The 27,290-nt window shown below is 45.9% G+C and overlaps 2 protein-coding genes across 2 annotated transcripts; one reads left to right on the top strand and one right to left on the bottom strand.

Annotated features, from left to right (window-relative positions):
• The first annotated feature begins 459 nt into the window (after window positions 1-459).
• Window positions 460-11,809, top strand: tmem255b (transmembrane protein 255B). The gene is made up of 9 exons (XM_076020205.1): window positions 460-752; window positions 1,297-1,439; window positions 1,571-1,633; window positions 7,254-7,343; window positions 7,694-7,774; window positions 8,288-8,373; window positions 8,701-8,860; window positions 9,731-9,877; window positions 10,745-11,809. Exons 1-9 carry the CDS (start codon window positions 686-688, stop codon window positions 10,979-10,981), a joined length of 1,074 nt encoding a protein of 357 aa, XP_075876320.1. The 5' UTR covers window positions 460-685; the 3' UTR covers window positions 10,982-11,809.
• Window positions 11,810-12,132: 323 nt separating this feature from the next.
• Window positions 12,133-26,367, bottom strand: gas6 (growth arrest-specific 6). Its single transcript, XM_076020170.1, has 15 exons — window positions 25,781-26,367; window positions 25,364-25,524; window positions 23,196-23,220; window positions 23,037-23,099; window positions 20,641-20,763; window positions 19,633-19,752; window positions 18,379-18,501; window positions 17,444-17,565; window positions 17,196-17,314; window positions 15,933-16,122; window positions 15,655-15,819; window positions 15,113-15,278; window positions 14,690-14,829; window positions 14,386-14,587; window positions 12,133-14,123 (listed from the first exon to the last, which is right to left on the bottom strand). The coding sequence occupies exons 1-15, from the start codon at window positions 25,854-25,856 to the stop codon at window positions 13,975-13,977; spliced, it is 1,944 nt and encodes a 647-aa protein (XP_075876285.1). The 5' UTR covers window positions 25,857-26,367; the 3' UTR covers window positions 12,133-13,974.
• Between the last annotated feature and the right edge of the window lie 923 nt (window positions 26,368-27,290).

A 27,290-nucleotide genomic window follows, 5' to 3' on the forward strand; every position in this document is an offset into this window, starting at 1 on the left:
TTTGTCTCAACACAAAAAGAACAGAGGCTGACACCAGCTTTTTAGAAGAAGGGGAAAAGCATAAGAAAAAAAGATAGGAGCAGTGTCGATCCTTGAGACGCCTCAAGTTCCCCTCAACACCCAGCAGAGGGCGCACTAAACTCGTGTCGAAAATGTCCTTTTCCACCGTAGATGCAGCGGCATCGGGACCGTAAAGCTGAAAACATTTAAAAACCAACAACCTGGTGAACTGCCCCACATTTATCACCAAAACTATAGCGAAGTAAAGACAGGGGACGGCGCTTCCACTGTGCGTTAAAAAAAAAAATAAAAAAAATAAAATGCATTATTCATTTATGACGTAGCCAAATGATAGGCAGCTGATTGGCTCGGTGTCTCGACCGTCTCTCTCTTTCTGCCCCACAGTCTGTGTGCTCTCAGCAGGACTCCCAATTGTTTCTGTCAATTGTCTGTCCGGACTTGTTCGATAGAAACCGACAAATAAATGGAATAAAAATAACAATAATATTATTAATAATCGGCTGCTGCAAGTGTAAAACCTGGCAACTTAAGGAGGATGAGGGTTTGGTTCACTTCCAACGTGTAAAGGCACCAGTTCAGCCTCCTGATAAACTTTTGGAAATACTTAAAGGTATATATTTTTTCCCCCCCTGTATTTTACCTGAACACACCATTTTGAGTAAAAATGCAGCAGCCTGAAAGCAGCCAGCAGACATCGCAGCCAGCAGCTCCGGACGTCCTGGATCCAGAAGGTAATTCAGTTGGAATGCTTATATCGAGCATCTTATCCGTTGCTTATTTATGGTTTAATGCACTGTTGCGCTTTTGATGTTGAACATAGTTCCTTCTGCTGGCCAGACGGAGCTTAAGTGGTTTCTTGAGCTGAGTAACACTTTACGCTGAAGCATTGTGGGTAATTAAGGTTGCACTGTATTTTTTTATTATTTTTTTTGTATTATATTTTGACACATTTTGCTTTAACTTGCAAAATTTTATATATATATATATTTTTTTTATAACTGGTCATTTTTCAACTGCACTAAACATACTTTATATATTTATTTACTGCATATTCCACAGCATTATAAACTATTTATTATTGACATTTTTGAAATAAAACAACAAGTTTAACAGTAACAAGAGTTGCCAGTGACTTTTCGCTTCAGCTCTTCAGTTTCGGGAGTTCTGCATGAATGACGGCTTCAAATGAAGCCACGTTTCCTCCTCCGTAATGATGTGGTTTTGAAGTTTTGTCTTCAGTGGACTCCTCTCACCACACTGTCTTGTCAACTGAAGTTCAGTACCTGCGCCGGAGGAAGTCGGCCCTGTGGATGACCGTGTCCCTGCTGGCCCTGGCTCTGCTGGTGCTGACCGTAGGTCTGATCTCTGCCACGCGCACAGACAACGTCCCAGTGGCGGGATATTACCCAGGAATCATCGTGAGTCCCAGTCAGCCACCGCATACTCTCTCACACCTTCGTCTCTCTAAATTGTTGTTGTAAGTTGTTGTCAAAAGTGTTGTCCGCCTCTGAAAGCTGACTGTTTCTGTTCTTGCTCTCTGGACGCCCAGTTGAGTTTTGGAGCCTTTCTGGGAATCGTCGGAATCCACCTGGTGGAAAACCGCAGACCCATGGTGAGTCTGATTCATTCAGTTCTCTGACAGTTTAAACAACTTATAATAGTTATTGAATCAGTAGCTTTGGTCGTCGTTATGTGTGCAGACCATATTATGTGATCTCTTGTCCAAAAGGGAAAAAAACAGCAACCTCTGAAATATTTTCCCCTCCACTAAAACTCAAAACTCTGCCCTTCCATGCAACAACTGGATGTAAAATCAAAGTTTAATTTCTGTATTGTGTCGAATGCCTATAAAAACACACCCCAGCAGCTCCATTTCACAATGAGTCAGACCTGTGTCCACTGTTGATGTTTTTATTTATTTATGTCAAAAAAAAAAAGAATGAAGAAGAAGCAACGATGCCTTCCAGCCACAAGGTAGACATTGCCGTTGTAAACACGAGGATCATGTTACAGACCTTCTAAATTTCTCCACTTTTTTATGGGAAATTTGCTCGGTACGAAGCGAGGAGCAAATCCCATTAAGTCCGTCGACATCGCGACGTGTTCTCGGTTCCTGCGACCCGGTCGATGCACGAACGGGGGGCTGCAGTCAGGAGAAGCGAACGTGATTGGCTGCGGGGTTGGACGACAAGAGGGCAGATTGCATTAGCATTGGTCAGCTCCTGACAGGGCCGCTGTATTCCTGACAGCGACACAGGTGAAATGAGGTTTCAGAGAAGAGACGTCCCGACGGAAGGCCTGTGTGAGCCGACCCCAAGTCAGACACTCCCCCCCCACTCCGAGAACAAATTCCCAAAATCTTATTAGACAGGAAACACTGGAGCCACCAAGGAGCTGAGACTTTTTTCCCTCAGCATCACATAATGAAAGTAGTTGGTGTTACGTTTACCGCACCTGAAACCTCTCATGCGATCAACCTGCTTCCAGGAGCGAAGACGACTCTGGTGACATCGACTCCAGAGATCCTGTTCAATCTTAACTCGCCACCACAGTTTAATCGTCCCACTTTTTGGATGACTTGTTGGGCTTCGGGCTCATTTGAACCACACAGAATTGTTTGCAATCTTTGATGACACCTGACAATGTGACAAATATCCAATATGAACATTACACTTTTTCCCTTAAAAGCCGTGTTGCCAAACCACCCGAGAAAACATTGATTTATTGATATGTTACCGAACATAGTCAGATAGTTGCAAAAAAAAGTAGCATGAGATGAACATCTGTGCTTTGCACTGTGAACGGTATCTTCTGTTCTTTATGAGTTATTTTCATGAGCACACAGCTGTTGCAAATATTCATTTAGCCTAAAAACATAATATAAACAATAACACATTCTCTACCTAAGCTATATATTACAAAGGCCTTTTCTTATTCCTGCGCAGGCTTCCAAAACTGCTCCGTTCCACTGCAAAAAAATGTAAGAAAATTTGAAAGCATCCGATGTTTGAGGATGGCTCTGACCCAAAACACTGAATGATGCCGCTGCTGTTACCTTACCTATCACTGGGCCTGATTAAATTTTCAGACAGCATGCAGGGTGTCGGTATCAGTGTCTTCTTACCAACCAGCTCTACACGTGGATTTCTTTAACTTTAACTTCCACACTCAGCGGGTTATGTTTTGGAACCCGGTTCACGGCTTCAGGGTTCTCTGCCTTTTCGTCTTTATCTGAATATAATGTGCAAAACGGCAGTGAGCCGCGGCAGCGAGCCGCGGCCGCCTGCTGCACCGTTTTAAACTTTCATGTCCTGCTACCGCCACCTCAAAGCGCACAAGGCTCTGCGTTCTCCTCGCACAGGTGTCTTCTTTCCCTCCACCGTGTCCGAGGCGGCTCAGACCGTAACACGAGAGCGGCCCAGCGGGCCGGCCACTCATAAAAGAAGAAGGAACGGTAGCGTAACGCGGCCGATACCCGAGAGCTCAGATGCTTTATTCACTTCCTGGATGCTGCAGACGTCTCCTGACGTCGTGGGGGCCTCAGCTGAACGACCTGATGTCGCTTCAACTGGTTCCAGGTGGTCTGGGATGTGGAGAGATCCCCGTTAGCTGCCACAAATACCACTAACTGTGTGTTTGTAGGCTAACCCTAAAACTAAAGAATCTGAGCTAAGGCCAAAAGTGACTGCTGTTGAGACAAACTCAAATGAAGAATGAGATTTTGATCAAATAAAAATGCCCAGAATGCCAGACGGCCTGGACTGGAGCAGAGGGTGGAATTCTGGGATGGAGCATGTGATTGGTCTACAGTCAAAATCCAGAATCATCTGAGGTCGACGCATCAGAACCTGATGTTTGACCGCGTCTGACGATGTGGACGACCTCCCACTCTGTGCCAGTTCCCCAGGGGTTTTACACTTTCCTCCGTCTCAACAGTGCCAGGTGGATGCTTGGTTATGAGTTATAAAACCAACTTTGCGGGGAAGTGAAATAAAAAAAAAAAATCCTCTCATATGTCCTATAGGCTTCACAAGTAGCAGTTCAGTGGTAGTTTTCTAAAGTTTTTGTCTTGCAATTTTCGTTTTTATCAATTTCAGTTAATGAAATAGTTTTTTCAATTTTAGTTTTCGTTATTTCATTCGTTTTCTTTCACGATTTTAACCCTGACACACACACACTCACTCACACACGGTCACACGTCTTTATGACTAAAGCCGAGATGCTCCGTGAAGCTCGTCGTCTTCCTGCTCGCTGGTTAGGGTTCTGTATCACGCACGGCTGCCACCACTCAGGTCACCTTGCCGGGCCAGCCAACCTTCTAAAAGGCTCGTATTTTAACCCAACAAGTGCTTATTACCAGCGTGTCCACCGGTGATCATGATTGGTTGCCTGCCGGGCTGGCGGACGGCGGGGCACGGCTGAGCACCTTGCAGTGCTCAGCGACTTTCAGTTGCGAAAGCTGCCGACCTTCTGACCCCTAGATAAATCACCCCGCCTTTGTAGCGCATCAGAGGTCCCATGTCAGGCCCGTTTTCACATTGTTGCTTTTTAACTTCTTTTTGGACTCCGCCTGAGGTCTCTGGGGAACAGCCTTCCGAATTAAAGCTGAATCAAAGCTTTGGTTTCTGTTTGCTCGCCAGAGGATAAAACAAGGCAAACATTGTCTGAACCTGGCTGGGGGTGTGGCCTCTAACCAGTGAGTGGGGGGGTAACCATGAGGTATCAGTGCATCGTTGTGACATCACAAAGAGCTGATTTTCTGTGTTTGGTGGCATTTACTGACAAGTGGTTGGGGAAAGCAGCATAATTACAGCAGCATGTAGTGCATAGAGAAGAAAAAATATATGAATTAAAAGAAATAAAGGAATAAGGAAAGGAAATACAAATATTTATATTTGTATTTCTGTTATTGACAAATTATTTACATTAAATTGAATATGAATGAGTGTTTTATTGCACCTTAATGAAATGTTAGTGTTTGAAAAAATGACCTGCACTCCTTCAACCATGTAAAAGCCCGTGAGCCTGTTTGTTCCTCCAACTGCTGCTGTCCTAAATTTTGACACATTGAATTTTTTTTTGTTACGCTTCTTCTTATGTCTTCTTTTACAATGCTGAATGGTGAACTGCTCTACCAGGTGTCTTCCTTTTCACCGGTTCTCGGACAGAACCCCTGTCACAGCAGGAGGTTTTGGGCTTTGTGAATTGACTGTAGGGTTGCGCAGCGGTTAGGGCTGTTGGTTGGGGTCCGAGGCTTGCATAATATGTGATCTTTAATATTGTACTGTACTGCAACGCTGCTTCTCCTCTGTCCTCCGCATCTGTGCGTCGCAACTCTTTGACGGTGTCTGATTTTCCCTGTCCTGCTCTCTGCCTCAGCTGTTTGAGGGCAGACGTGTGGCGTTTGGTCTCAGTGTGTGTGTGTGTGTGTGTGTGTGTGTGTGTGTGTGAGTGTTTTATGTGCTGGCAGCTGGTGCTAAAGTAATGTGAAGTAATACAGTTGTCAGCCTCTATCGTCTCTGCCGCCGTCCTCATCGGCCATTTCCACTCCATAAAAGCGGCGCTATTTAAACGGCTAATGAAGTGGAGAGTCTGGACGGTCGGTGGATTAAACACACCATTTGCCCACTTTTCACTCGACTGAGGGGAAATTATTTCAAAATGAAAAGTCTATTCCAACTGACTTGTTTAAAGTTGGATGGATTTTTAGTGAGTTTCTTCGCTATGAACATAACTCGTATTGAAACAAAAATAAGGAGCGGCTTCAGCTCAACAGAAGACACAAGAATATTGTTTTAACAAACTAATGTGGAAGATATGAACATATTTCACTTTGTAATATTGAAACATTTTATGTTTATATATTAGCATCACTAGCTAAACAACATTAGCTTTGTTGTTTGACATGTTGAGATTTTTCCTTCATAAACTCTGTCTCATGCTAAACTACGATAGGACAGGCATTTTGGTGAGTTACAGACTGATTAAAACAATTTTTTTGAGTTTTTTTGTCCCAGGGAAAAAAAACCCTGAAATACCATAATATGTCATTCACCTCCAAAGTCATCACGGTAACAAGGTAGCTCAGTAGGTTAAACCTCTGACTGCGGTGTGGTGGATTCAAATGCGACACTCATTGATTTCCTGAATCAACATGAGTAATCGGGTTATCTAATGTCTAGAACGGTCAGAAAAAAAATATTTATAAACAATCAAAGTTAAACTAAAGAAACACACAGGAACCAAGTTAGGAGGTTCTTGACTTCTGGTAACCAAGGACCAAGTTTAAACAAAGGGGAACGGTATTAGGAGCGATAATGAGACTTTTTTGTGATTTACATATTTGGAATTGCTTCATTTCAACCAGCATTTTAACTGCAGCTACTGGCAGAAGTGTGGGTTTTAGCTTCAGTCCTGAAGGAGCCACTGACTGGTCAGCAAATGAAAGTGAGCAGACATCTGTCATCAGCCAGCTGTGTGTGTGTGTGTGTGTGTGTGTGTGTGTGTGTGTGTGTGTGTGTGTGTGTGTGTGTGTGTGTGTGTGAAGACAGACAGCCAAAAAAAATGCCTAAATAGTTTGAAAAATTGCTTTAGCTTTGTTTGAATTAAACTGTTAGCTGTTGTGATCAGGATGTTGAATTTAAGATGCTGTAAATCAGTTCTGTTTGTCCTGTTAGACACCTTGTCTGTGTGTGTGTGTGTGTGTGTGTGTGTGCGTGTGTGTGTGTGTGTGTGTGTGTGTGTACCGATTGGGGGAATGAGATTGGCCTTTCTGGAACAAAGGGCCGCGAATGTTTCCTTTGTGCTCATAAATTACCCACAGTGCACCTTGCTTTGGTTGGGCAGTAAGCTGTAGATTTTGTTTTATCATCTCGCAATCGGGTGCAGCTACAAGAGGACAGTCAGCGCGCACACACAAACACACAAACACACACACGCGCACACACACACACACACACACACACACACACATACGCACGGAGGACAGCTTTCATAGTGTATCTAGGTGTCCGTGTTAAATATCAGTGTAATTTTTATAATAGTTTGACGCTAATAAAGATGTGTTATAAACAAGGCTCCTTCATCACAATGATGCCTAATTTGTCTCTAACAGTCTCCACTCACGGGTGCACATAAAAAAAAAAAGAGTAATAAGAACTGTCCAGGTCACTTGCTCTAAACACAGTATGACAAAAAATATGTTGAAAATGCCCTCTCTGTCTCTCGTTAAGCTCATGGCAGCCATCATCTTCATCAGTATCGGAGTCATCGCGTCTTTCTTCTGCGCCATCGTGGATGGCATCATTGCTTCAGAATTCATCGTGAGTAACCAAGCATTGGCTTTATTTATTTCATTTTATTTTATTTTAACTGGGGGGAAGCAGTAGTGCTGATTCAATGTGTGCTTGGAATCAAAACTATGAGAGTGAGAGCAGATATTCCTTTCTGTGTCAGGTCACTATTTGGATTTGGAGTGGGGTTTATATATGTATATATGTTTACTTGTGTGCAACGTAAAAATCAGATCACAAATGTGACCAAATTCAGGCCTAACTCGGATTCTAAAGCCCATAGAAATGAGTCAGCAAGTTTTAGCAAGCGGCAGAACTGGACTGTAGGTTCCTTTCTCCGCAGACATTGGCTGAATCATTTTGTCGTCCGTCTCTCACAGGACATCAGGCCCCTGCAGGAGGACATGTGTGACTTCTACACCAGCGGCTCAGGCTACGCCTATGACAGTTACTACACCGAGGTGACTCACTGATGTTACATATATACAGTATGTGTACATATACAGTAATATATAGTAATGCCTCACACGTTTCAGCCTGCTCACTAATTTGTTACTTACTAAGCTCCTATCTGAAACAGAAGCAACTTGCCCCCCTCCCCCCCTCCAAAAAAGAAAGAATTAGTGCATAGTGACACCTAGTGGCAAAACCTTGTTACTGCAGTGATGAAACTACAGGTCCTATTTTCAAAGCACATAATCCCTGTGAGTATGGAGGACTAAAAGTCTCAAAATCAAGTAAATAAATACATCGTGAAACTGTTATTATCTATAATTAATATTATTTATAATTAACCCTCGTGCATTTTGCATAGGCCACCTGGACATAATTAAAAATGTTGTTTGTTTTTTTTTTCAGGATAACCGCAACTTTCAGTTACTGGTGGTTATTGGACGTCATTGTGTGTTTATGACCTGTAAAAAAATGTGTCAGTCTAATTGTGATTCGGGAAACCTCTTGTTCCGAATCTTCAGGTCACGTGTCGCTCGTTCGACAAAGCGTGCAAGCTGAAGCTGAGGAGCAACACCTGCTACTGCTGCTACCTGTACAACTGTGAGAGGTGAGCGTGAACGCCCCCGTCGTTCGCTTCGAAGCCTTCACTCGTCGTCAGCGCGTATAGCGGCCAAAATCCGCCTCAGCTGAAAAAAAAAAAACATTCCTGGCTATTGCGAAATTTTCATCACATTAAAAGTGTTTACAACTCCGCTGACAGCCTCGTAATATCTGATCTGGGAGTTCTGTAACCCCCCCACCACCTTCCCGCACGGGTGGTTGGGAATATTTCCAAAAAGTCTTGCTTTCAGCAACGCTCCTTCCTTCCAAGTTGCTGGGAAGGAGCTGGGAACGGGAACTGGAGATTCCCCTGACGCCGGTGTTTTTCCTCCAGCACAGAGTACCACACGCAGTACTATGAGTTCACCGGAGTCGGCAGCTGCTGGGACGTCATCCACCTGCACCGCCTCCTGTGGGCCTCGGTGGTGCTCAACGTGATCAGCCTGTTCCTGGGAATCATCACGGCCGCCATCCTCGGAGCGTACAAGGACATGGTGGGTCCTTCATATTTCCCCGCTGGAGCCTTGGAAGCTGGAGGAGACTCAAGGCAAAGATTCAAAGGCGGTCCGAGTCTTTGAAGGGATGACGTTGTGTCGGTTGTTGGAAGGCTTTTCACTTAAACTTATGCCTTTTTTTTTTTTTTTTTTTTTTTTTACACAGTTTCCCCTCAGGACACAAACACAACCTGACGCGAGGCCACATAAAATCCCCAACATCTGCTCCCTGAACTCAACATTACGTTGTAATCAGCAGCAGGGCGTCTGTCGAGGGAATACCAGCGTGTAGCGCTTTAAATCTGCTCCGCTTGCTTTTGTCTGAAACATCATACTGATTTATGCATGACATGTCTATTTAGTGCTTCACTACACATTACAATTTACTGCACACACACGCAAACTAAAAGCATGTTTGATGGGCCTATCATTTGGCCTTTGAATCCCCAAAGCCTTTTTACTCTTTCAAAATTGGAGTTGGGGGATTTACAAAAAAAAAAAAAAAAAAAGCCTGAAACAAAACACAAACTCTCCATCATGCAGCTGTCTCAGGATTATGTATCGCAGCAGCTGGAAATTAACCCTGTTACAAGTTGCTGACTCTTTTGTTAGGCAGTGTTCTTACGTCTGTTTGCTGATCGGCTGCTTCGTTGTAGGGGGGATCAAAGAAATAAAAAAATCAGAATGAGTCAATAAGGGCTGGCAGTTTTACCTACTTGATGGATTTTGCACTTGTCATGATCGTTATTATTTTTACTTCCCAGTAACCAATCGGAGACAGTTTGTTTGTCTTGTTGCAACACATTCGCATCCACCTTTGATGCTCGCTTGTCCAAGTTGTGACTTCTTTTTGAAACTCTGTCCCTGCAGCAGAAGCCCGTTCCTCAAATCGCTCCGAGTCCGGCCCCGACCCCTCACATCCTCTACAACCCCACCCAGCACATGCTCACCTACGCTGGCTTCTGTCCCTCAGCACAGTCCCTGCCTGCCTACCCCAACTACCCCCTGCCCATACAGGTGAGAGGGAGGCTGGGAGGAAGAGTTAAGGGGGCACTTTTTTTTTGATAGATATTGACTAATTATTGTACCATTAAAAAAGTATAAATAACAATGTTAGACAATGTAAGATGTCTCATGACGGGATTTACTGCAGCCTTCAGGTCAGCACTCTCTCCAAGTGTCATAGTGATGAGCTCCCTGTTCAGTTTCCAAAATATTTATTCTAGTATTTGGAATCAACGTTAATAACCTGCGTGGTAGCCTGTGTGTGTATGTATATGTATGTATATATATATATATACTGTATATATGTTTGTATGTATGTACATATATGTATGTATATGTATATGTATATATATATATATATATATATATATATATATATATATATATATATATATATATATATGTATATATATATATATACACAAACACCCACATACTGTATATGTATATACACTGACTCATATACACACACACACACACGCACACACATGTATATATATATATATATATACATATATATACGTATTGCAAGGTTGTGGGTTCAATTTCCACTCTGGCCTTTACTGTGTACATTGGGTTCCCCTCCAGGTGCACATTAGGCTAACGGTTAGCCGCTAACCGCTAACTCTGAATTGGCTGCAGGTGCGACCGTGAGTGTGTACGCTTGTTTGTCTCTCACTGTGTGTGGCCCCACTCGTCTGAGGAGTCGCCCCACCTTCACCCCAACACAGCTGGGAGGGACTCCCAAGCACACCTGCCCCCCCCCCCCACACACACACACACACACACACACACACAGACGCCCCCGAGTGCAGGACGAGCAGGAGTCAGAACACAGATGGATTGGACTGGATTGTTAACTTCTCTCCTGTCCTGCAGCACAACGGCAACTTCCAGCCACCTGCTACTCCCCAGCTGCTCCCTGAGGGAGCGCCGGCCTCCAACTCATCCCTGTCTGAGGACAACCAGAGCCAGCAGCCCTCCCAGCATCCAGGCCAGCCACCGGCTCAGGGGCCAGCCCAGGAGGGGGGAGGCTTCATGCTGTCCCCCACCGCTCCCAGCCTCTACGGCTCGGCCTACAGCCCTTTCGAGAAGCCTCCGCCGTACGCCTGCTGAACCGTCGGCCCGTTTGGCACGTTGCAACGACCTGGATGGATCTGTTCAGGCTGACCTCTGATGGTTGACGTCACCGGTGGCACACACACACACGTCGAATTTCGTGACTACTCTGCGCAGATGTACAAGCCTCCTACATGATTGAGTCCCCCCCCCCCCCCTGTGTATTCACTCTCACTTTGCACTTTGTCTTTTTTTTGGGGAAATGTGAGCTTTCTCGCTAACAGTTGGATGAGGTCATTTGTGATTTCTGTTGGCAAGCTGCTGCGAGGCCAGCAAAGCGAAGCCCAATACTAAAAGGAAAACAACTCTTGTCTGAGGGAGCCAAGTCATAAAGGTTCTGACCTTCGTGTGTGGAACCTTGCCCTGTAAGCTCTCTTTTGAGTGCGTGGGGAGCGCAGAGCCGTCCGAGAACCTCTTTTATTTACCTGACAAGCTGAGTCTGACGCATCAAAGTAGTTTCAAGGGCTTTTAGTTGTAAACAGGAGGGTGAATTATCCCTGTGTTAGTTACAAAGATATGTGCTATTTGTGATGCACTTTAAAGTCTGTGTTCTCTCTATATTACTTGTATATATATATCGTATAACGCATGTTCCACTGCTGTAGTGAAGCCGCTGCTCCGAATGCAAGTAGACGAAGTTTGGCACGATTGCTTCCCATCAACCTCTCCCTTCTACATGAGCAATATATTTAGCCCTCTGTTTACACTCTCCCACTAACGCTCTCAAGGTGCAACAAGCAAGCAGGAACCCACTTCCTCAAAGTGTTGAACATAGCGGTAAATGGGGCACCATTACACTTTAACGCAGGCATAAGCATTAATATATTTTTTTCTCCAAAACACTCCATCCATCTGCTGCTGCTCCGGCCCCTCTGTCACATTTAGGAACCCATTGTGGCCCCACCAGTCCAGAAATTTGTCCACCTGCTTTAATGTCAACAACAGACTTGACTTTATTACTGGATTCTCAAACTTTCTGACTCTTGCTAATCAAACCATGATTTGGTCCCCTCCTTCATTGCTAATTGACCCCTGCGGCTCATTTGCAAATCACCTTCATTAATACTGTAAATACCACTGAAGTTGACTTGCAAGCATGAAAACTTCAGAAGTTGAAAAAAAACAAACAAACAAACACGGCAAGCAAATTCAGTTTTTGAAAATACAATTTTACTCTATAATGTTGATGTTTTTTTTTTCCTTTTTCAATAGGATTTTATTTATCTGACGATCATTTTAAACTCAAAAGGCAGACTTTGCTCGACATTGGACACATTCTGGCAGTTAAAAGAATAAAATAAAATAAAAAAGTCAATACACAATCACAGATAAAAAATAAACAATAACTTGTCAGGCTCTAAATTCTGGCATTCACACATGAAAGACGTAGAAAATGAAGCATGGCAGAGGGAAGTAAAAGAACAGCGGAGCCCTTTTGGATTCTCTAATCTTTACGCTCCTCTTACATTCTTTGTTTTTATTGTGTTTTTTTTAGTTGCTCAGCACCTAAAATGAAAAACCAAATCAAATGTCCCTTCAGATTTATGAAAAAAAAAAGTAATAATCTGTATTTGTTGATGAAACTTTAATAGGAAGCAGATGTTTGCCCAGAGACTTGGATCACTGTTTGACTCGGAATAAACTTGAATGTGCAGAAACCTTGCTGAGCGTTTCGGTAGTGTTATTATTGCCTTTCTTTTTTTTTCATTCCTAAAAGCATTGTACAGTGACATTATTTACATATTCAGTATTTTACAGCGCACTCTTTTACTCTCAGTAGCTTGTGTGATGCATCTGATGCAGTGCTCGCTCTCCCGCCCCTTCCTGTCTCCCTGTGCTTCGGTCTGGGTGTCCTCGTGTGGCTACGTGACGGCTCTCAGGTGGTCGGCGGGTGATTGTGGGTGGGGCGGCAAAGACCGGGGGGCCCATGCGACAGTCGCTGAGTGGTGAGTTTGGTTGACGGCAGGGGTGTCGGTCACGCACAAAGTGTCGTATGGTGCATTTATTGCGATGAGTCACACACCTCAACTCGGTTTTTGTCGGTTACAGTACTGCACGTGTTTTTGTGGAATGGTTCACCTGTTTCGGAGGGGAAGCGGTCGTTGGGGGTTCGGGTGGTTGTCTGGAGGCACGCGGTCGATATTTTAAGTTGCAGGCAGACGTGGAGCGCTCTCTCTCTCTCTCCAACCGGGGGGGGGGCTTCGCACGCTGTCCACCTCTGCCTGCAACACTGTGCAAGGTTTTTTTTTCTTCTACGCAACGCAAAAATGTGCCTATAAGCACACTCTCCCCCCCCCCCCTGCTGGCCTGGAGGAGGAGGGGGAAAAATAATAAAATCAGCTTCTTAGGGAGGAATGAATTATTTCACTATGTCACTATGCACCAAACACAGGAAGTTTTTCAACACCTACTCAAATGTTTTCTCCAAGTGGGGCAGCTGTTGCGGGGATACTTAGAAGCTGATCTTGCACTTTGAATTTTTTTTTTCAAGCCTTGTGATTATTGGCCTCAGGGTCGAGCGAGATGTGCGAAACATGACCACAGCTCTAATAGCCACGTTGCTGTCAAAATCCCCCCCCTCCCCCCATCAGATGTGCCTTTAAGGGAATAATGACAGGTGCACCAGTGCTGCCCAAAGACCAAATGCCAAATCATAAGGCTCTCTTGTGTTCTGGCGGGCTAACAAGGCTGTGGAACATGGGCAGTTTTGAGGCAATGTTGCGCAGCGTTTCATGCCTTTCATCTTGCAGATGAAGTACTTTGCACTGACAGTACTGTGGAATCCCCCTGCAGATGCCAACAGGCAGAATCACAGTAAAGAAGAGGCTGTTTTCAGGCTAAGGCTCCAGGCTGCACTACAAGACCGTGTGCGTCTTTTGTTTTTTGACGTTCCAATCTTAAACCTCTTCCCCTCCCCTCCCCCACACACACATTGGTCAAAGCTTTGAATAAATATATTGGAAATGATCTCCGTTGCCTGGCGCTTTGTGTCACTGGAGAGAGTCCAGCAGGGGGCAGGAGTGGGAGCGGATGTCTCGTTTCTGGACGGCCTGGTCGAAGTCCAGAGGCTGCTGGTTGATGAAGACCTCCATGCAGCCGCTGTACGGCGCAGAGACCAGCGTGGACACCAGGGGGACGCCTGAGTGGGGGAGATGGCAACATGTGAGTATGAGTAGTCAGTTGACCTGTGACCTAATAGCAAGCCTGGAAAAAAACATGTCAGCACACTGAATATGTCCGACTCAGCAAAAAAAAGAAAAAAAAAGGAGAAAAAGAGAAACATCAACATTTTCTCCAGCCTCTTGCTTCAGAAGACGGACTTTCCAAATGAATCGCTGGCTTTGTCTCAGATTGATACGACTGAAATGATGCTGACTGACTAACTGAGTTTGTGCTCTCACCGGGGAGCCCTCCGATGAAGGTGCTGGACTGCGACAGGAGGTCATAAGGGATTTCCGCGTCTTGTCCGCGTCCAGGCTGCCCGTCCACAAGCAGCAGGGTTTGGTTGGCCGAGATCGTCACTTCAATTTCGTGGCTCTGACCATCACACAGCGGTGCGGGAGAGCTGGCGAGGATGGCGTCTCCTGAAGTCACTAAAATAAGCTGACAACACGAACCAGAGTAGAGAAAAAATTGCAAGTTGACACATGGAGCTGGCAGGATTTTATACACACGCACGCACGGTTTGATCTTTTAATCACTCACATCTCGCCACTCATCTGTGTCTGGGTTGTAGTCGGCCAGAGCAATGGAGAAGGGGACGCTGTCCTGGTGCACCAGGGCGAACAGCACGCCGACGGCTGACGTGGGACGGAGTTTCAGCCGCACGCTCAAGTTCTGAGAATCTGCAGTTGGAAGAGAACAGAAAGCGAAAGGCAGAGTTTCAAAACAGGCAGAGTTTCAAAACAGTGGGTCATGAACCTCACCCACAAACAAGAGGAGACAAATTACTGATACGAGTGGAGGAGGAAGAGGAGGAGGAGGAGGAGGAGAATGATGACGTTTCACAAAAACAAATTGAACATTGACAAACTGCTTCAGGAAATACCAGGTCTCGGGTTATACAATCCCCAGTGGTGTAATACAGCGCGCACGCACGCAAACACGCAAATAAAGACGTGTTTGTACCGTGGCTGATGTTGAAGACAGCAAAGCCCGTTCCAGGGAAATAGGCGCCGGGATCCTCGGTGCTGAAGCACTGCATGTCACTGGATCGGATGGTCTCCTGGATGGAGGTGTCTTCAACCGTCAGCCACTTCCAGTCCTTCATGCAGCCGTCCAGGCGGGGATTCACCTGCACCATGGTAGTTGTGTATTAACAAAAAAAAAGTGTGTGTATCTCTGTGTATGTTTTAATCCATTAAAAGGTCCAGCGTGGAAATTTATTTTAAGGAAGTCTGCCTGACAGTGTGTTTCATATTGAGGCCACTGTCATTGTTGAGGCCACTTAATTTAATGGTGGCGCAAGATGGGAGCTAACTAGGAGCAAGATCCTTATTGCTCTATGTATATTCTTATATGTATGAGAACCATTGTACTGCGAATATACACTCTTATTAATGTATTTATGGGCAGTGTGTTAAGCTTTTACCAATACAAAATTCATAAATGAAGCCAATTTTAACACACTGGACCTTTAAAGCAAATACAGAACCGCCAGTAAAAAGTACCTGATTGACCAGGCCGTCTGCTTTGAAAGGGACCCCTCCCAGGGTGAGGTTGAGCTCGTGCATGCCCTTCTTCAGCGTGAACAGGTCGCCGTTCACCGCGATCTTCATGACGGCCTCTCTGTCGATCTTGATGACCAGGCTCCGCCCCTGCTCCTCCACAGAGATCTGAGATCAAGAGGTTCACATTTATCAAGCCTCAGAAGGCCAGCTGAGCCGAGGAGCGTGTGGTTCAGAGGGAAAAAGTAAAAAAAACAAACAAAAAAAAAAACACCCCAGACCTTCCTCCACTGGCCGTCGTTGATTTTGGGTCCGCTGCTGGTGATCCGGCTGACGGCGCCATACTTGAGCTGCAGCTCCAGCTTGCCATAGTGCATTGCAAGCACAATCCAGGAGCTGTTTTGGTGACCTCCGGCGAAAAAAATGACACCCTCGGGATCGTAGGAGCGGAAATCAAATTCCGCTGAGAAGCTGTGATGAGGGAGGAAGGATGAAGAACACTGAGAGATGCATCGAAAATGGTCCAACGCAACCAACGTTACCCAGCAGGGAGCGTTTCACGAAGGGCGCTATCACACCTTGGTCTGACCTTTCTTACGTTACACTTTTTTCTGAGGGAGGGGTAACGCCTCTCTTTTTGAACCAGGGTCTAAATCCAAACAGCCAAACCTTTGTCCAACCCAGAGAGCCAGTTTCAGCCTGCAGTGAACCACGCTCAGCTTTCTGTCCAGTAAAAAAAGCCTTATTTTGAAAGTTGCAGACCTTCTAGCTAGCTGTGACCAAAACAACATTAGCGGGGAAAACAGATAAACATGCTGGTGGACATGTCTGGTTGACTACAGCAGACTTAAGGTCCTTACACACCGGGCAATAGGCGAAGTGACGCGAAAAAAAAACAACGCGAAAATGCCGACAAATTTTCCCTTACACACCTCGCTAGAGGGGAATATGCGTATAAAATTTGCGGAGCAAATAAAGTTTGGGGCTCTTTCTAATGCGCCAAAGGAGAAACAATGGAGTCGACTGCATCCGCAAGTGATGATGTCCTGGTGATGGTTGGATTAAAAAAGAAAAAAGAAGAAAAAGAACAGAAGTCTTTGGGTTCACCCAGTAATGTTCCTGAGAGGGGAGATGGGTGAGTTCAACACAACGATCCAGGAGCTCAAATTTTACCCAGTGAAATTTCACCAGTACTTCAGAATGTCGGTCGGACAGCTTGAAGGACTGCTGCGTCAACTGGCTCCGCGTTTGCAGAGGGAGAGAACAAATGACCGAGAGCCAACTGATCCGGAACAGCGGCTAGCTACATGTCTGATGTAAGGTCAGCACGTCATCAGCATGCCAGCATCATGTTGATTGGGCAGAGGTCCGGCCGTTTGCCTTTTCGCTGCCGCAAAATTCCACACAAGAGCGAATAAATAACAGCCGCTGTTGTGCACCGTGGAGGTTTGCTGCCGCAGTTTAAGGCTGCATTGACTTCAAGAGGTTTCAAACAAAGACAGGGAATTATTTGCCAACGACCGCTGAAACTGTCAATTTCTCACCTGGTGTGAACGCTCCTGCGGAACAGCAGCCTAATTACCGGCACGCCGCTGAACAATCGGCCCAGGTAGAGGGAGCGAGAGTTCCTCTTCAGCGTCGGCGACAGGCAGGGAGTCAAAGGCTGAGGAGGCAAAAAAAACAACAACAATATAACAGACACAGCTACTACGTCAAAATGTTGACCCACGGGCCGAAATCACCCAGAGGGGTAAAAGCCATAGACTGAGTGTCTTCGGTGCACGCATTTCACCTTACAGCTCCTGAGGTCCTGGCTCAGCTTCATGCCCTCGCGGCCGTCGCAGAAGCAGCGGAAGCTCCCCGGGGTGTTCAGACACTGGCCGGCACAGACATCCGTCTGGCACTCGTCCACGTCTGAGCAGTGACGGCGCAGGAGGAGAAGAAGGATCCAGAAATGTATCACAGAGAGTTAGTGTCTCACAGAGGGAGAAGCAAGCACAGGAAAAACACACACGAGCGGGCACACGAGATGCGTTTCCCACGCACACAAATCAGGGAAGGAAAACAGCACTTGAGACAAGTGTGTTTTTTTGGACGCGACAGTTTGGAACGCTCCCCACTCCGCGCGCATCCTTAAAAGGCCGTGAGGGGACGTCGGTCTGTGCTCGCAAGATGCGCTTATGGTTAAAAGTCTGCATTCCGCCGCGGAGCAAAACACTGCACTGGTGATTAATGATGTTTGACCCGGCGCAGCCAGAGACCCGACTGCTCTGATGGTAAAACCTCCCTCACGAGGCTCCGCCCCCCCCCCCCGGGACATCCTGCCACTGTTTAAGGCAATGAAGTCACGGCAGCTGTTATTCTACAGGTGTTGGTGCACCACATGTTTGATATGTCAACAATGACGGGTTATGTCTTAGTGTTTGCACAATCTGAAAGCAGCTTGTGATGTTTAATGTTTACCATTTGCAATTTTATTTCCTATTTTTTTTTTAATCTTTCTGATTTCTTTCCCCTGCAAAAATCTTCTACTGGACAATGTGTTTTTCCTCCCGGTGAAGTTGTGTTACAGGCGCAGAGACACTGACCCGTTATCTACTTAATCCAAATTTCTCCAAATGTCTCTGCATTCCTTTCCTGACCCCCACCAAACAGCCGCCTCAGGACCTTCAGCCTCTGTGTGGGCCGTGCTGTGCGACAACAACAACGACGACGACCTTCACTCACCGACGCAGGTCCTGGTTTCGTTGTCGTAGACGTAACCGTCGTCGCACAAGCAGTCATAGCCGCCGTCCGTGTTCTCGCACCGAGCCGTGCCGCACACAGCCGGGTCCTCGCACTCGTCCACGTCTGAAACGACACGAGAGTGGGGCGGTGAGATCAATCGATTTCAAATCGAAATGGGATTTATTTATTTATTAGCCAAGACGACGTTGGAAAAAAAAGGAAAATCTTAAAATCAATTTTCCTCTCGTGTGCTTCCAGGCTGAGCGCCTCTAGTTACACGAAATGTGAAAGTTTTGCACTTTATTCATTTGTCATTGTTCAAGATGATAGAAAAAAAAAAAATTTTAAAGTGGTATTTGATGAAAGACAGTTAAGGTTGTCACTTCGTCCACAGGGGGATTCATTTGTGTTTGGTTCCTGAGTTTTCACTTTATTCCCATTTCATCTTTGTTTGGTCAAGAAGACTATAAATGGTCACTTTACTAAACCCAATGAGGGTTTACAGTGTCTTTCAGTTGCACTTCATTCCCAATAGGGAAAGGTTTGCTATTTTTCCTTAAAAATAAAATAAAATATTAGAAATTATTTATTCCATTTTCTTTTGTAGTTTTACCAACAAAAAAAAATCAAAATCAAAATCGGAAAATGGAGTTTGTAGAGAAAAAAATAAGGACAGGATTTTATTTTTGTCCAAAATCGCCCAGCCCTGCACGAGAGGCGTTCGACTGGCAGGCGAGCGGGTTGCTCGGCAGCTTGAATCAAAGAACCTTCTCAACCGGGTCCAGCTAATGCAGTGAAATGAACAAAAATCACAGTGGAAATGGGCCCTTCATGGCAAAGCCACCGTGTGGTTATTATTTTCTTCTGGAAAAGTACATCATGTCTTTTGCTGCCTGCTGAGTGAGGCGGGAGAGGAGCGGACTCGACATTACGAGTTCTGGTTTTGAAGGCAAAAAATGGCTCCAGAAACAGTGTTAGCAGTGCACGTTATAACAGCCCAGTGAGGGAACTGTAAACGCTCTGCTACAAGGGAGGAGAAAAATGGAATGCAATCTAATCACCCCTCCACCCCCGAATCTACTTCCTACTTGGACAATACAACAGCAAGGATAACAGGGAAATAAATGTACATGGTTTTAAAACAGGCTGAAAAGTGCAAATGGACTTGAACGGCTGACTGAGACAAAAGCGTCCTTTGTGTTCAACGTCGACTGTTGGCTACGACACGACGGCTGTCTAGGGTCTGCGGCTCACCGTTGCACATGTGACGTCCCACCAGCATGTAGCCCTGGCGACAGGAGCAGCGGTAGCTGCCCATGGTGTTGTTGCACTCGTGGTCGCACCCTCCGTTTCTCTTGCCGCACTCGTCCACATCTGCAAAGAAGACGGCGGCGACAGTCAACAGCAGCCGGAGGAAAAAGGCCATCATGGCGCCGCTGCTGGGACCATCGCGCCCTGTGATTCACCCACACGGAGAGCTCGACGCAAACGTCATTAAAGCTGCATGCTGAATTAACGGGCAATTTAAAACAAACCCATTTGCCCCCCACCCCCAACCCCCACCCCACCAGGATGTTCTATACATTTGTCCGACTCCTCACGTGTTTCCAGCACGCCGTGCCGCCGCCGGAGTCTGGCAGCGTTTGGCGCGGTCGGTCGTCAAGTGGAAAAGACTCGGGCCGAGTCAAGCAAGCCCAGTCTGTTTAGGTTTCCTCTCTCGGCAAGGTGGCAGCATGAGTCACAGTGGAAATGTGTGCAGAGGTGGCTGTGCCATAAATCCGAGGGGACTCGCTTCCTTTCTCTTGTAATGTGCGAGTTTCCAGCTTCCGCGCTTTAACACGCGCAGAAGCTGAGTGTTTAGAAAACACTCTGTGGAGGTGGAACGCACTCTTCTGCGTGCTGCACTTCCAGTAAACAACGACCAGCGGTGACCTCTAAACAGACACGCTGATTCCTATTGGGACTTCCAGTACGTACAGTCAATATTGATCCGACACTCACTGAATTCACATTGGAAGCATTAAAAACAACCAGCAGATATCATAGATGCACAGCCAGGAAGTTTAAATGACCATACAGGACAATACTGTCAATGTCAAAGCTTCTCACGACGTCATTTTCAGTCAGTGAACCGAATATGAGGCAGAAAACAAGGTCACGCTGACCGTCCTCGCCGGTGCTGATGTGACACATGCATGATGCAAGCGGCGCCGAAAGCCGTTGCCATGACCTCTGTGGCGTGATGTGATGTGATGACAGTACCTTTCTCACACCTGGCTCCGGCCCAGCCTGTGAAGCAGTGACAGAGGAAGTCTCCCTTTTTGTCCTCGCAGCGCACCGTCCCCACGGGATTGCAGGGAGATGGAGAGCACTGGTCCGGGATGTCTTCAGAGGAAACGGAGAGAGAGAAGCAGAGAGGCGGCGATTCCTCGAGTTAGGAGTTTGGAGAGCGTAAGCATAACGTCAGAAGGGTTGGTGACACCACACACACACATTTCTATATTCGGAAATACACACTATCAGTCAAAGGTTTGGAAACACGTTCTAATGCAAGGTTTTTGTAATCTTTACCACTTTCTACACAGCAGATAGATACTGAAGACATCAAATATATGAGCAAGATAACTGTAATTATGCATTATGGGTATTTTGAAGAATTTAAATATAAAACATGTTATTTTATGATCGTTTCCATAATTCCAGCTGTGTTCATACACAGTTTTGATGCCTTCAGTGAGAAATTGCAATGCCAACACATCGGGTGGGTCCAAACTTTTGACTGGTAGTTTATACAATAACTCTAAATACACACTGGCACATTGAAGGAGTGCCCAGTCACCGGAGCACTTCGGGGCAGCAGCCGCGTCTCAGGGCAGCCGTGCATTTAGAGGCAGAATAGTGACACCACAGTGAGCAGACCAAGGGCGTCTATGTGCTGCATATCAGAATGTTCAATATAAATAGCCCAGTGCTGGCGAAGCTCCCATCGCAGAGATGCCCCCGTTCCATTTCTTACAGCTCCTCGGTCCACAGAGGTTAAAATGTCTCTGCCCTTTTTCTGATTTCCCAGAAATTGTTCCAACTTCTTGAGCCGCCTTTTTTTTTTCTTCTTTCCCCTCTGAGCTTGTACATGTGAGCGCGTGTAAACACCCTCCCGCCCCAATCCAGACTCCAGACTCAGTTTTCTTTTTCTGAGGGTTGGAGTATGAAGCCAACATGCCCGGACTTGTTCATAAGTTTGAGTGAGAGAGAGTGAGAGAGAGTGAGAGAGATAAGGTCATGTTGTACAAGTATTAAGATGGCTTTTTGTACAAAGGAATGTTAACAATATGGTAAACTTTAATGTTTAACATGTGAAAGGTCAATAGTAGTAGTAGTAGTAGTAGTAGTATCTATGTGTATATATACTAAGTTATTAATTTTTCAACAGAATGAATATCAGTGGTAAGAGGGGTAAAAACGGACTAGAATAGAGCAACACTGCAGTGTAATTGCAATTAGCTGCTACTACCACTTACACATATTTAATGCAGCTGCACTACAGCAATATAAGGTCCGGTAGGTCCGTCATGCATTTTAAAGCAGCAAGAGTTCTTGTGGTTACACATGCCTCAGAGTAAGAGGGGATAGTAATACTTAACACAAATGGAACTTCAAAATACAGGCGAATGGAGCAGAATCACACGGGAATGTAAATGATGCCATGTTTTCATTTCTTAGCCAGGTGCCAAACTCAATGTGCAAACATAGTCTTTATCACATCACATGAATGCCAGCAACATGCCTAAAATATTTTTAGAATTAGTTAAACTGTCGTGATCTGCACTGATGCAGCCAAATCACTCACTGCCAGTCTGCAGAGACACGGCAGCAGGAGATTTGTGAGGAGAGACAGAGAATGGAGGGCACTGACAGACTGATAGAAAGGAGAGAGAAGCAGGACTGACACGGTGATGCTGCAGCTGAGTCATGAAACCCCCTCCCGAGATCCCTCAGCCAATAGCGGAGAAGCCAGGTCGGCACTGATGCTGCAGAAAGCGTCAGAGACTTTTTTTTTCAGCCCACCTCCGTCCTCTCTCTCTCTACCTCCCTCCCTCCCTCCCTCCTTCCTTTACGTCAGAGATGCTGGTGCAGTCGGCCAGAGAGTGTGTGACGACCAAGGGGGGTGTGGTGTTCACCCACCAATGGGTGGCATCAATGTGGAAAAGTGCTGCAATGTTACTCATGATATTCTATAATTTTATATATATATATATATAAAAAATATATATAATTTCATAAATTATTATTTGTACTTTTAAACATTTCTTTTTAGCTATGTGTATTTATGTGGCGCTATGTTGTGACCATCAACATCCCCCTCCAGGGAGAAAAGAAACACTTCTATGCATCTATCTAAAGATACACAACAGTTAAGCGTCACAAATGGCAAAATACATTGACTTTTAATCATCTTTGCCCCCTTTTCTCTTTTCTGCGTGTATGTTTTTGTGTGTGCAATGATCCTGTCTTGCACCTGAGACTGTAAGTAAGTCCCATCTACTTTGTAATGGCGTATCAATATTTACGTTATTTCCACAGTGGTACGATCAGAAATAGCAGAACAAAAGACTATTCACGTCAGGGTGAACATGCAATCGTGCCGTGTGGGAACTCACTGTGGACACACGTAATCAGATCCTGTTTCTTCTTCTCAGCATCTCCAAACCTATCCAAGCAAGCTAGACCAGGACAAAAAAAGACAGTGAGAACATGTAATCAGCCGAACCTGCTGTTCTGAGTCGAAATGAAAAGTTTCAGTTATGGTGAAAACTTACCTAAATACTTTGGATAGAAGTAGTCCTAAATGAGGGTGACACAGAGAAGCAAATATACGATATGAATATAAATCACAGTAGTCTGAGAACTTGCTTGAAACATTTAGAGTTACGACTACTGTACTATATATATATATATATATATATAAAAAAAGATCGCATTAGTATAATGAGCTTCATCGAAGGCAATTTTGTGTGTGTCAGTTTCGAGATTACACTATGATTACTCTTTAATCTTTGCGTGCACTCTCTCCAATGGGTGCGGCCTATTGCCAAAGGCTTCCTTGAAATTCTCTGCATTCCTGATAGCAGCAGCAGCAGCAGTTGCAGCAGCAGTTGCAGCAGCAGAGGCGGCAGCAGCAGCAGCAGAGGCGGCAGCAGCAGAAGCAGCAGAATCCCCCTTGGCTTCAGGCTGAAACACTTCTTGATATATAGGGCAGATTTAGGGGCGATCTACTGAGGGAAAGACCGCTCTGAGAGCAAAGACTGTCGGAGCCAAACACAGCAGGAACGCCATTAAAAGCAAGGACTTGGGCGAAAGTTTAGTCCAGGAAAATATTACACGGGGCGACGTCCACTTTTAACCCCAGATTAGATGTGACAGCTCATTTAAAAAGCGTCTGTCACATTGGGTTAAAACATCAGTCTGTGATGCACGGAGTGCATTTAAAGGCAACGGTTGAATATCTCGACTTCTCCCGTCGTACCAGCAAGAGAGCAGAAAGTGTGCGGTTGCGTACGTTGCCAAGGAAAACCATGAGTATCCAGGAGCGCCTCTGCTCACACGCTCACCCTGCAGAGCCAGAGTGCTGCAGCGTGAACAGGACTGCAGAGTCAGAGTTGGGCACATTCAGAATGAATAATGCAGCTATGAATGAGACTGCAACTTTGTGGCACGGCATGCGAGGAAAGCGGAGACACGCAATGAAAGGCATCCTCCGCTCCCTGTGGACCTCCTCAGGCGCACGTCAGAGCGGGTCCACCTTTTCCTCTAAACCCGGCTAAACTTCACTTTAATCCCCCCCGCCCCTGCTTCCTGTCTCAGCCGCCGTGTCGCTCCATGCCCCTAATCTTGCGCATGATCACTGAGTCATCGATTGCTTATTCGCGACGTTCACACCGCTGGAATTCGTGACGGCTAAACTCCGACGGCAGGCGTGAGCGTCAAAGCGCAGGTGTTTGTACTGCAGATTAGCCCATGTTGTGCTTTACAGGCACAACAACACTGCAAAACATAAGTCCGCGCAGACGTCACGTCACGCCAATGACACTTTACACTCTTTCCAATCTCCGTGGCTTGTTTGTTGCTGCGAATAGCGCGGGTTCAACAGGCTTACGTTTTCACATGGCTGTTAACCCCGAGACATTCATTCAGGCTAAAAACTAATCTGCCACAAGTACGCTTGAGCCAAGACAGCGTGTTTGTGTGGTACATAAAATAAAAGAGGAAAGGCGGTAGCGTGTATGCAGATTAGCGAGGGAATGTGCGTGAATAAAATCACATTTTTCGCCACATGTTCAGAAGACTCCTAATCCGCCGCCATCGCGACCAATCAAAATGCGCAGCCTGTTTGCGTCATTGGCATGCATATGGAAGTGACATTTAAAATAAGTTGTGCTGAGCTATGAAGTTATACCAACGCTTGAGTTATTTCCGCAACCAAGAGGAGACAACTAAACTTATCTTTTACACAAATGACCATAAATAAATTCAATAAATGTGATTTGCAGGCTAACTTTGAAGGGACGGCATTTGAGCTCAGTCATGTTGGCTTAATTTTGATGTGTCACTGACACACATACAAAAAGGGGAAATGAAAAGCAATATCAAGTCGTGACATGGACCTTCAGTGGGTGGCAGACTGGGACTCACTGGAGCATGAACGGCTCAGACAATGAGTCACCGCAGTTACATTAACTGTCATCAACAGTCGCTCAATCCGAGCATGAGCATGTCAACATTGAACTTGTTATTAGAAATACCATCACTCAGAGTACAACTGTTTATGTAAGAGGAGGGACCTGACCAAGTTTTTTTTTTTTTTGGTGGGTGCCGTGGTGGGAGAAGGTGGCTGTGTTGTGTTTGGTGTCTAGGAGAGGGAACCTGCACGCGCCCTTGACTTGAGAAAAGAAAGGAGAACTTTTTCCCGTGTCCAACACATGCTCACCGTCTCCGGGTCGTTCTCAAACACCTCTCTGGCCTCCTCCTTGGTGCACCTTTCCTCCACACACTCCCTCTCCAAGTGTCCTTGCTTCGTCTCCTCGAAAACTTGATTCGCTCTCTTGTGTCTGCTCAGAAACTGGTTCGCCTCTTGAGGAGACAATGAAACTGGAACCAAGAGCACACAAACACACATTAAATACAAGGCTGATAACTGCAGTGTGTGAAGTTCCAACACTATTGCAGCTACAAACAGAGAGGGGGGGGGGAGAAAAACCCCGAAAACAAACGTTGCGAAACAAGCACGGCGGTGCCGTAAAAACGACGTTAATGACGCCAATAAACTCTCATCACCACTAATGTCACAACAGAGCCATGTCTCGCGCTCGCTAGCTAGCCGCCTAGCATGGAAGTGTTTACTTACTGCAGTCGGACCAGTGGACGGCCAGCAGCACGAGCAGGGCTGTCCATGAAAGGGACTCGCTCGGGGTCAACCGCATTGTTGAACCGCTTGTGTCTGCGCCAAGCTTCACAAACTTTCTCCCGCTCCGTCCGTCTTCCTCCCTCGCTCACTCCCTCTCTCTCGCTCTCTCTCGCTCTCGCTTGCCTCTGCGTCTTCCAACGTCCCTCAATGTCAGGGAGGCGCTGTTCACCACCACCGCTGCTGCTGCCGCCGCCGGTCCAGGTAACGTTGTTCAGGTAACGACTTCCGACCGTTAACGCCTCGGATGTGGAATCACTGGCGAACCGCCGTGTTTTCTCCGCATACCGCCCGTCCGCTCCGCAGGGAGACCGCAAAACAAACGTCCTATAGGCCGTCCTCGATTCTTTCCCCCCTTCCTTCGCCGCTCAACTCGTCCTCATTGCGGTGTGTCTTTTTTTATTTTTATTTTATTTTTGATCCTCCTCTCTTGTGCCGAGCCCTCGCTGGCTGGACGACTGAGACTGCTCTCTGCGGAGAACGACTGGCCGCGCGCTTCCAGGACAGCCGAGGAGGGAGTTGTGGGAGAGCACGCAGGAGTTTGCAACGATGCAGACTTCATCCCTCCCTCCCTCCCTCCCTCTCCCTCTCTCCCTCCCTCTCCCTCTCTCTCTCTCTCTCTCTCTCTCTCTCTCTCTCTCTCCAGTCCACACTTGCGTGCCGTGTGCGTGTGTGCGTGCGTGTTTGTGTGTGTATGTGTGTTTCTGCAGCCCAAACGAGGACTTTGCAAAATGGGTTTTGCATGTAAACAAGAGGACCTTCTGTCACCTCTACCTGGCACACCATATGCTGTGATCTAATATGGTGGAGGCAGTCCTGGGATACTGCTGATATACGATGAGAACCAAATCTGAAGTATTTCATGCACCACCAGTCCAAATAACAACAATGCCTAAAGATGGTTTTTAAAAAAAAAGAAAGGAAAAAAAGAGAACCAAATCAAGGCAAGTATTACTTTAATATTTGATTTTCAGGGTTTTCGCAGTACATACTTTAGTTGTGTTCTTCAACATGTGTATACACAAGTAATATTTTGAAGCGCTGGCTTTTACCTACAACTGGGGCAGTTTCAGTGGTAAAACTACTCTCCCTACAACCAAGGGGAGTTCTACTTCTTGCCAGTAACAGTCGAGCAATCCGATCAATTACATTAAAGATATTTTTGTTCCCGTTTTACTTTGAATTCCTCTTTCCTTCAAAGATCACTTATGCACTATCATTTTCATTTCTTAATAAAAGAGAACTTACTTTTTGTCTTTGCCGGTATACTACAGTTTCCACATGTATTCCCACTCTTTGCTTCTTTTCCGATGTTGTCAGCAACACGACAGCACATTTCTCTATTACCAATTGAAAGCAACCAATAGAGTGCAGTGCCTAAAAGTTTAATGCATTACATTTTTATTAGAAATAAAACAAATGTACATGCTAAACGTGTAAATGTCTCATTTAA

This window comes from Nelusetta ayraudi, unplaced genomic scaffold (assembly GCF_046127955.1).
Source record: "Nelusetta ayraudi isolate G7.1 ecotype Tasmania unplaced genomic scaffold, CSIRO-AGI_Nayr_v1 ptg000002l, whole genome shotgun sequence".
Classification (NCBI taxonomy): Eukaryota; Metazoa; Chordata; class Actinopteri; order Tetraodontiformes; family Monacanthidae; genus Nelusetta; species Nelusetta ayraudi.

Coding starts and splice junctions, on each gene's coding strand:
- tmem255b (XM_076020205.1), top strand. CDS start 686: ATGCAGCAGCCTGAAAGCAGCCAGCAGACATCGCAGCCAGCAGCTCCG. Junction 1,440..1,570: donor GATATTACCCAGGAATCATC/GTGAGTCCCAGT, acceptor CTGGACGCCCAG/TTGAGTTTTGGAGCCTTTCT. Junction 7,775..8,287: donor ATGACAGTTACTACACCGAG/GTGACTCACTGA, acceptor CCGAATCTTCAG/GTCACGTGTCGCTCGTTCGA.
- gas6 (XM_076020170.1), bottom strand. CDS start 25,856: ATGCGGTTGACCCCGAGCGAGTCCCTTTCATGGACAGCCCTGCTCGTG. Junction 17,566..18,378: donor CGAAACCAGGACCTGCGTCG/GTGAGTGAAGGT, acceptor GTCACTGCTCAG/ACGTGGACGAGTGCCAGACG. Junction 14,588..14,689: donor ACACAGATGAGTGGCGAGAT/GTGAGTGATTAA, acceptor TCGTGTTGTCAG/CTTATTTTAGTGACTTCAGG.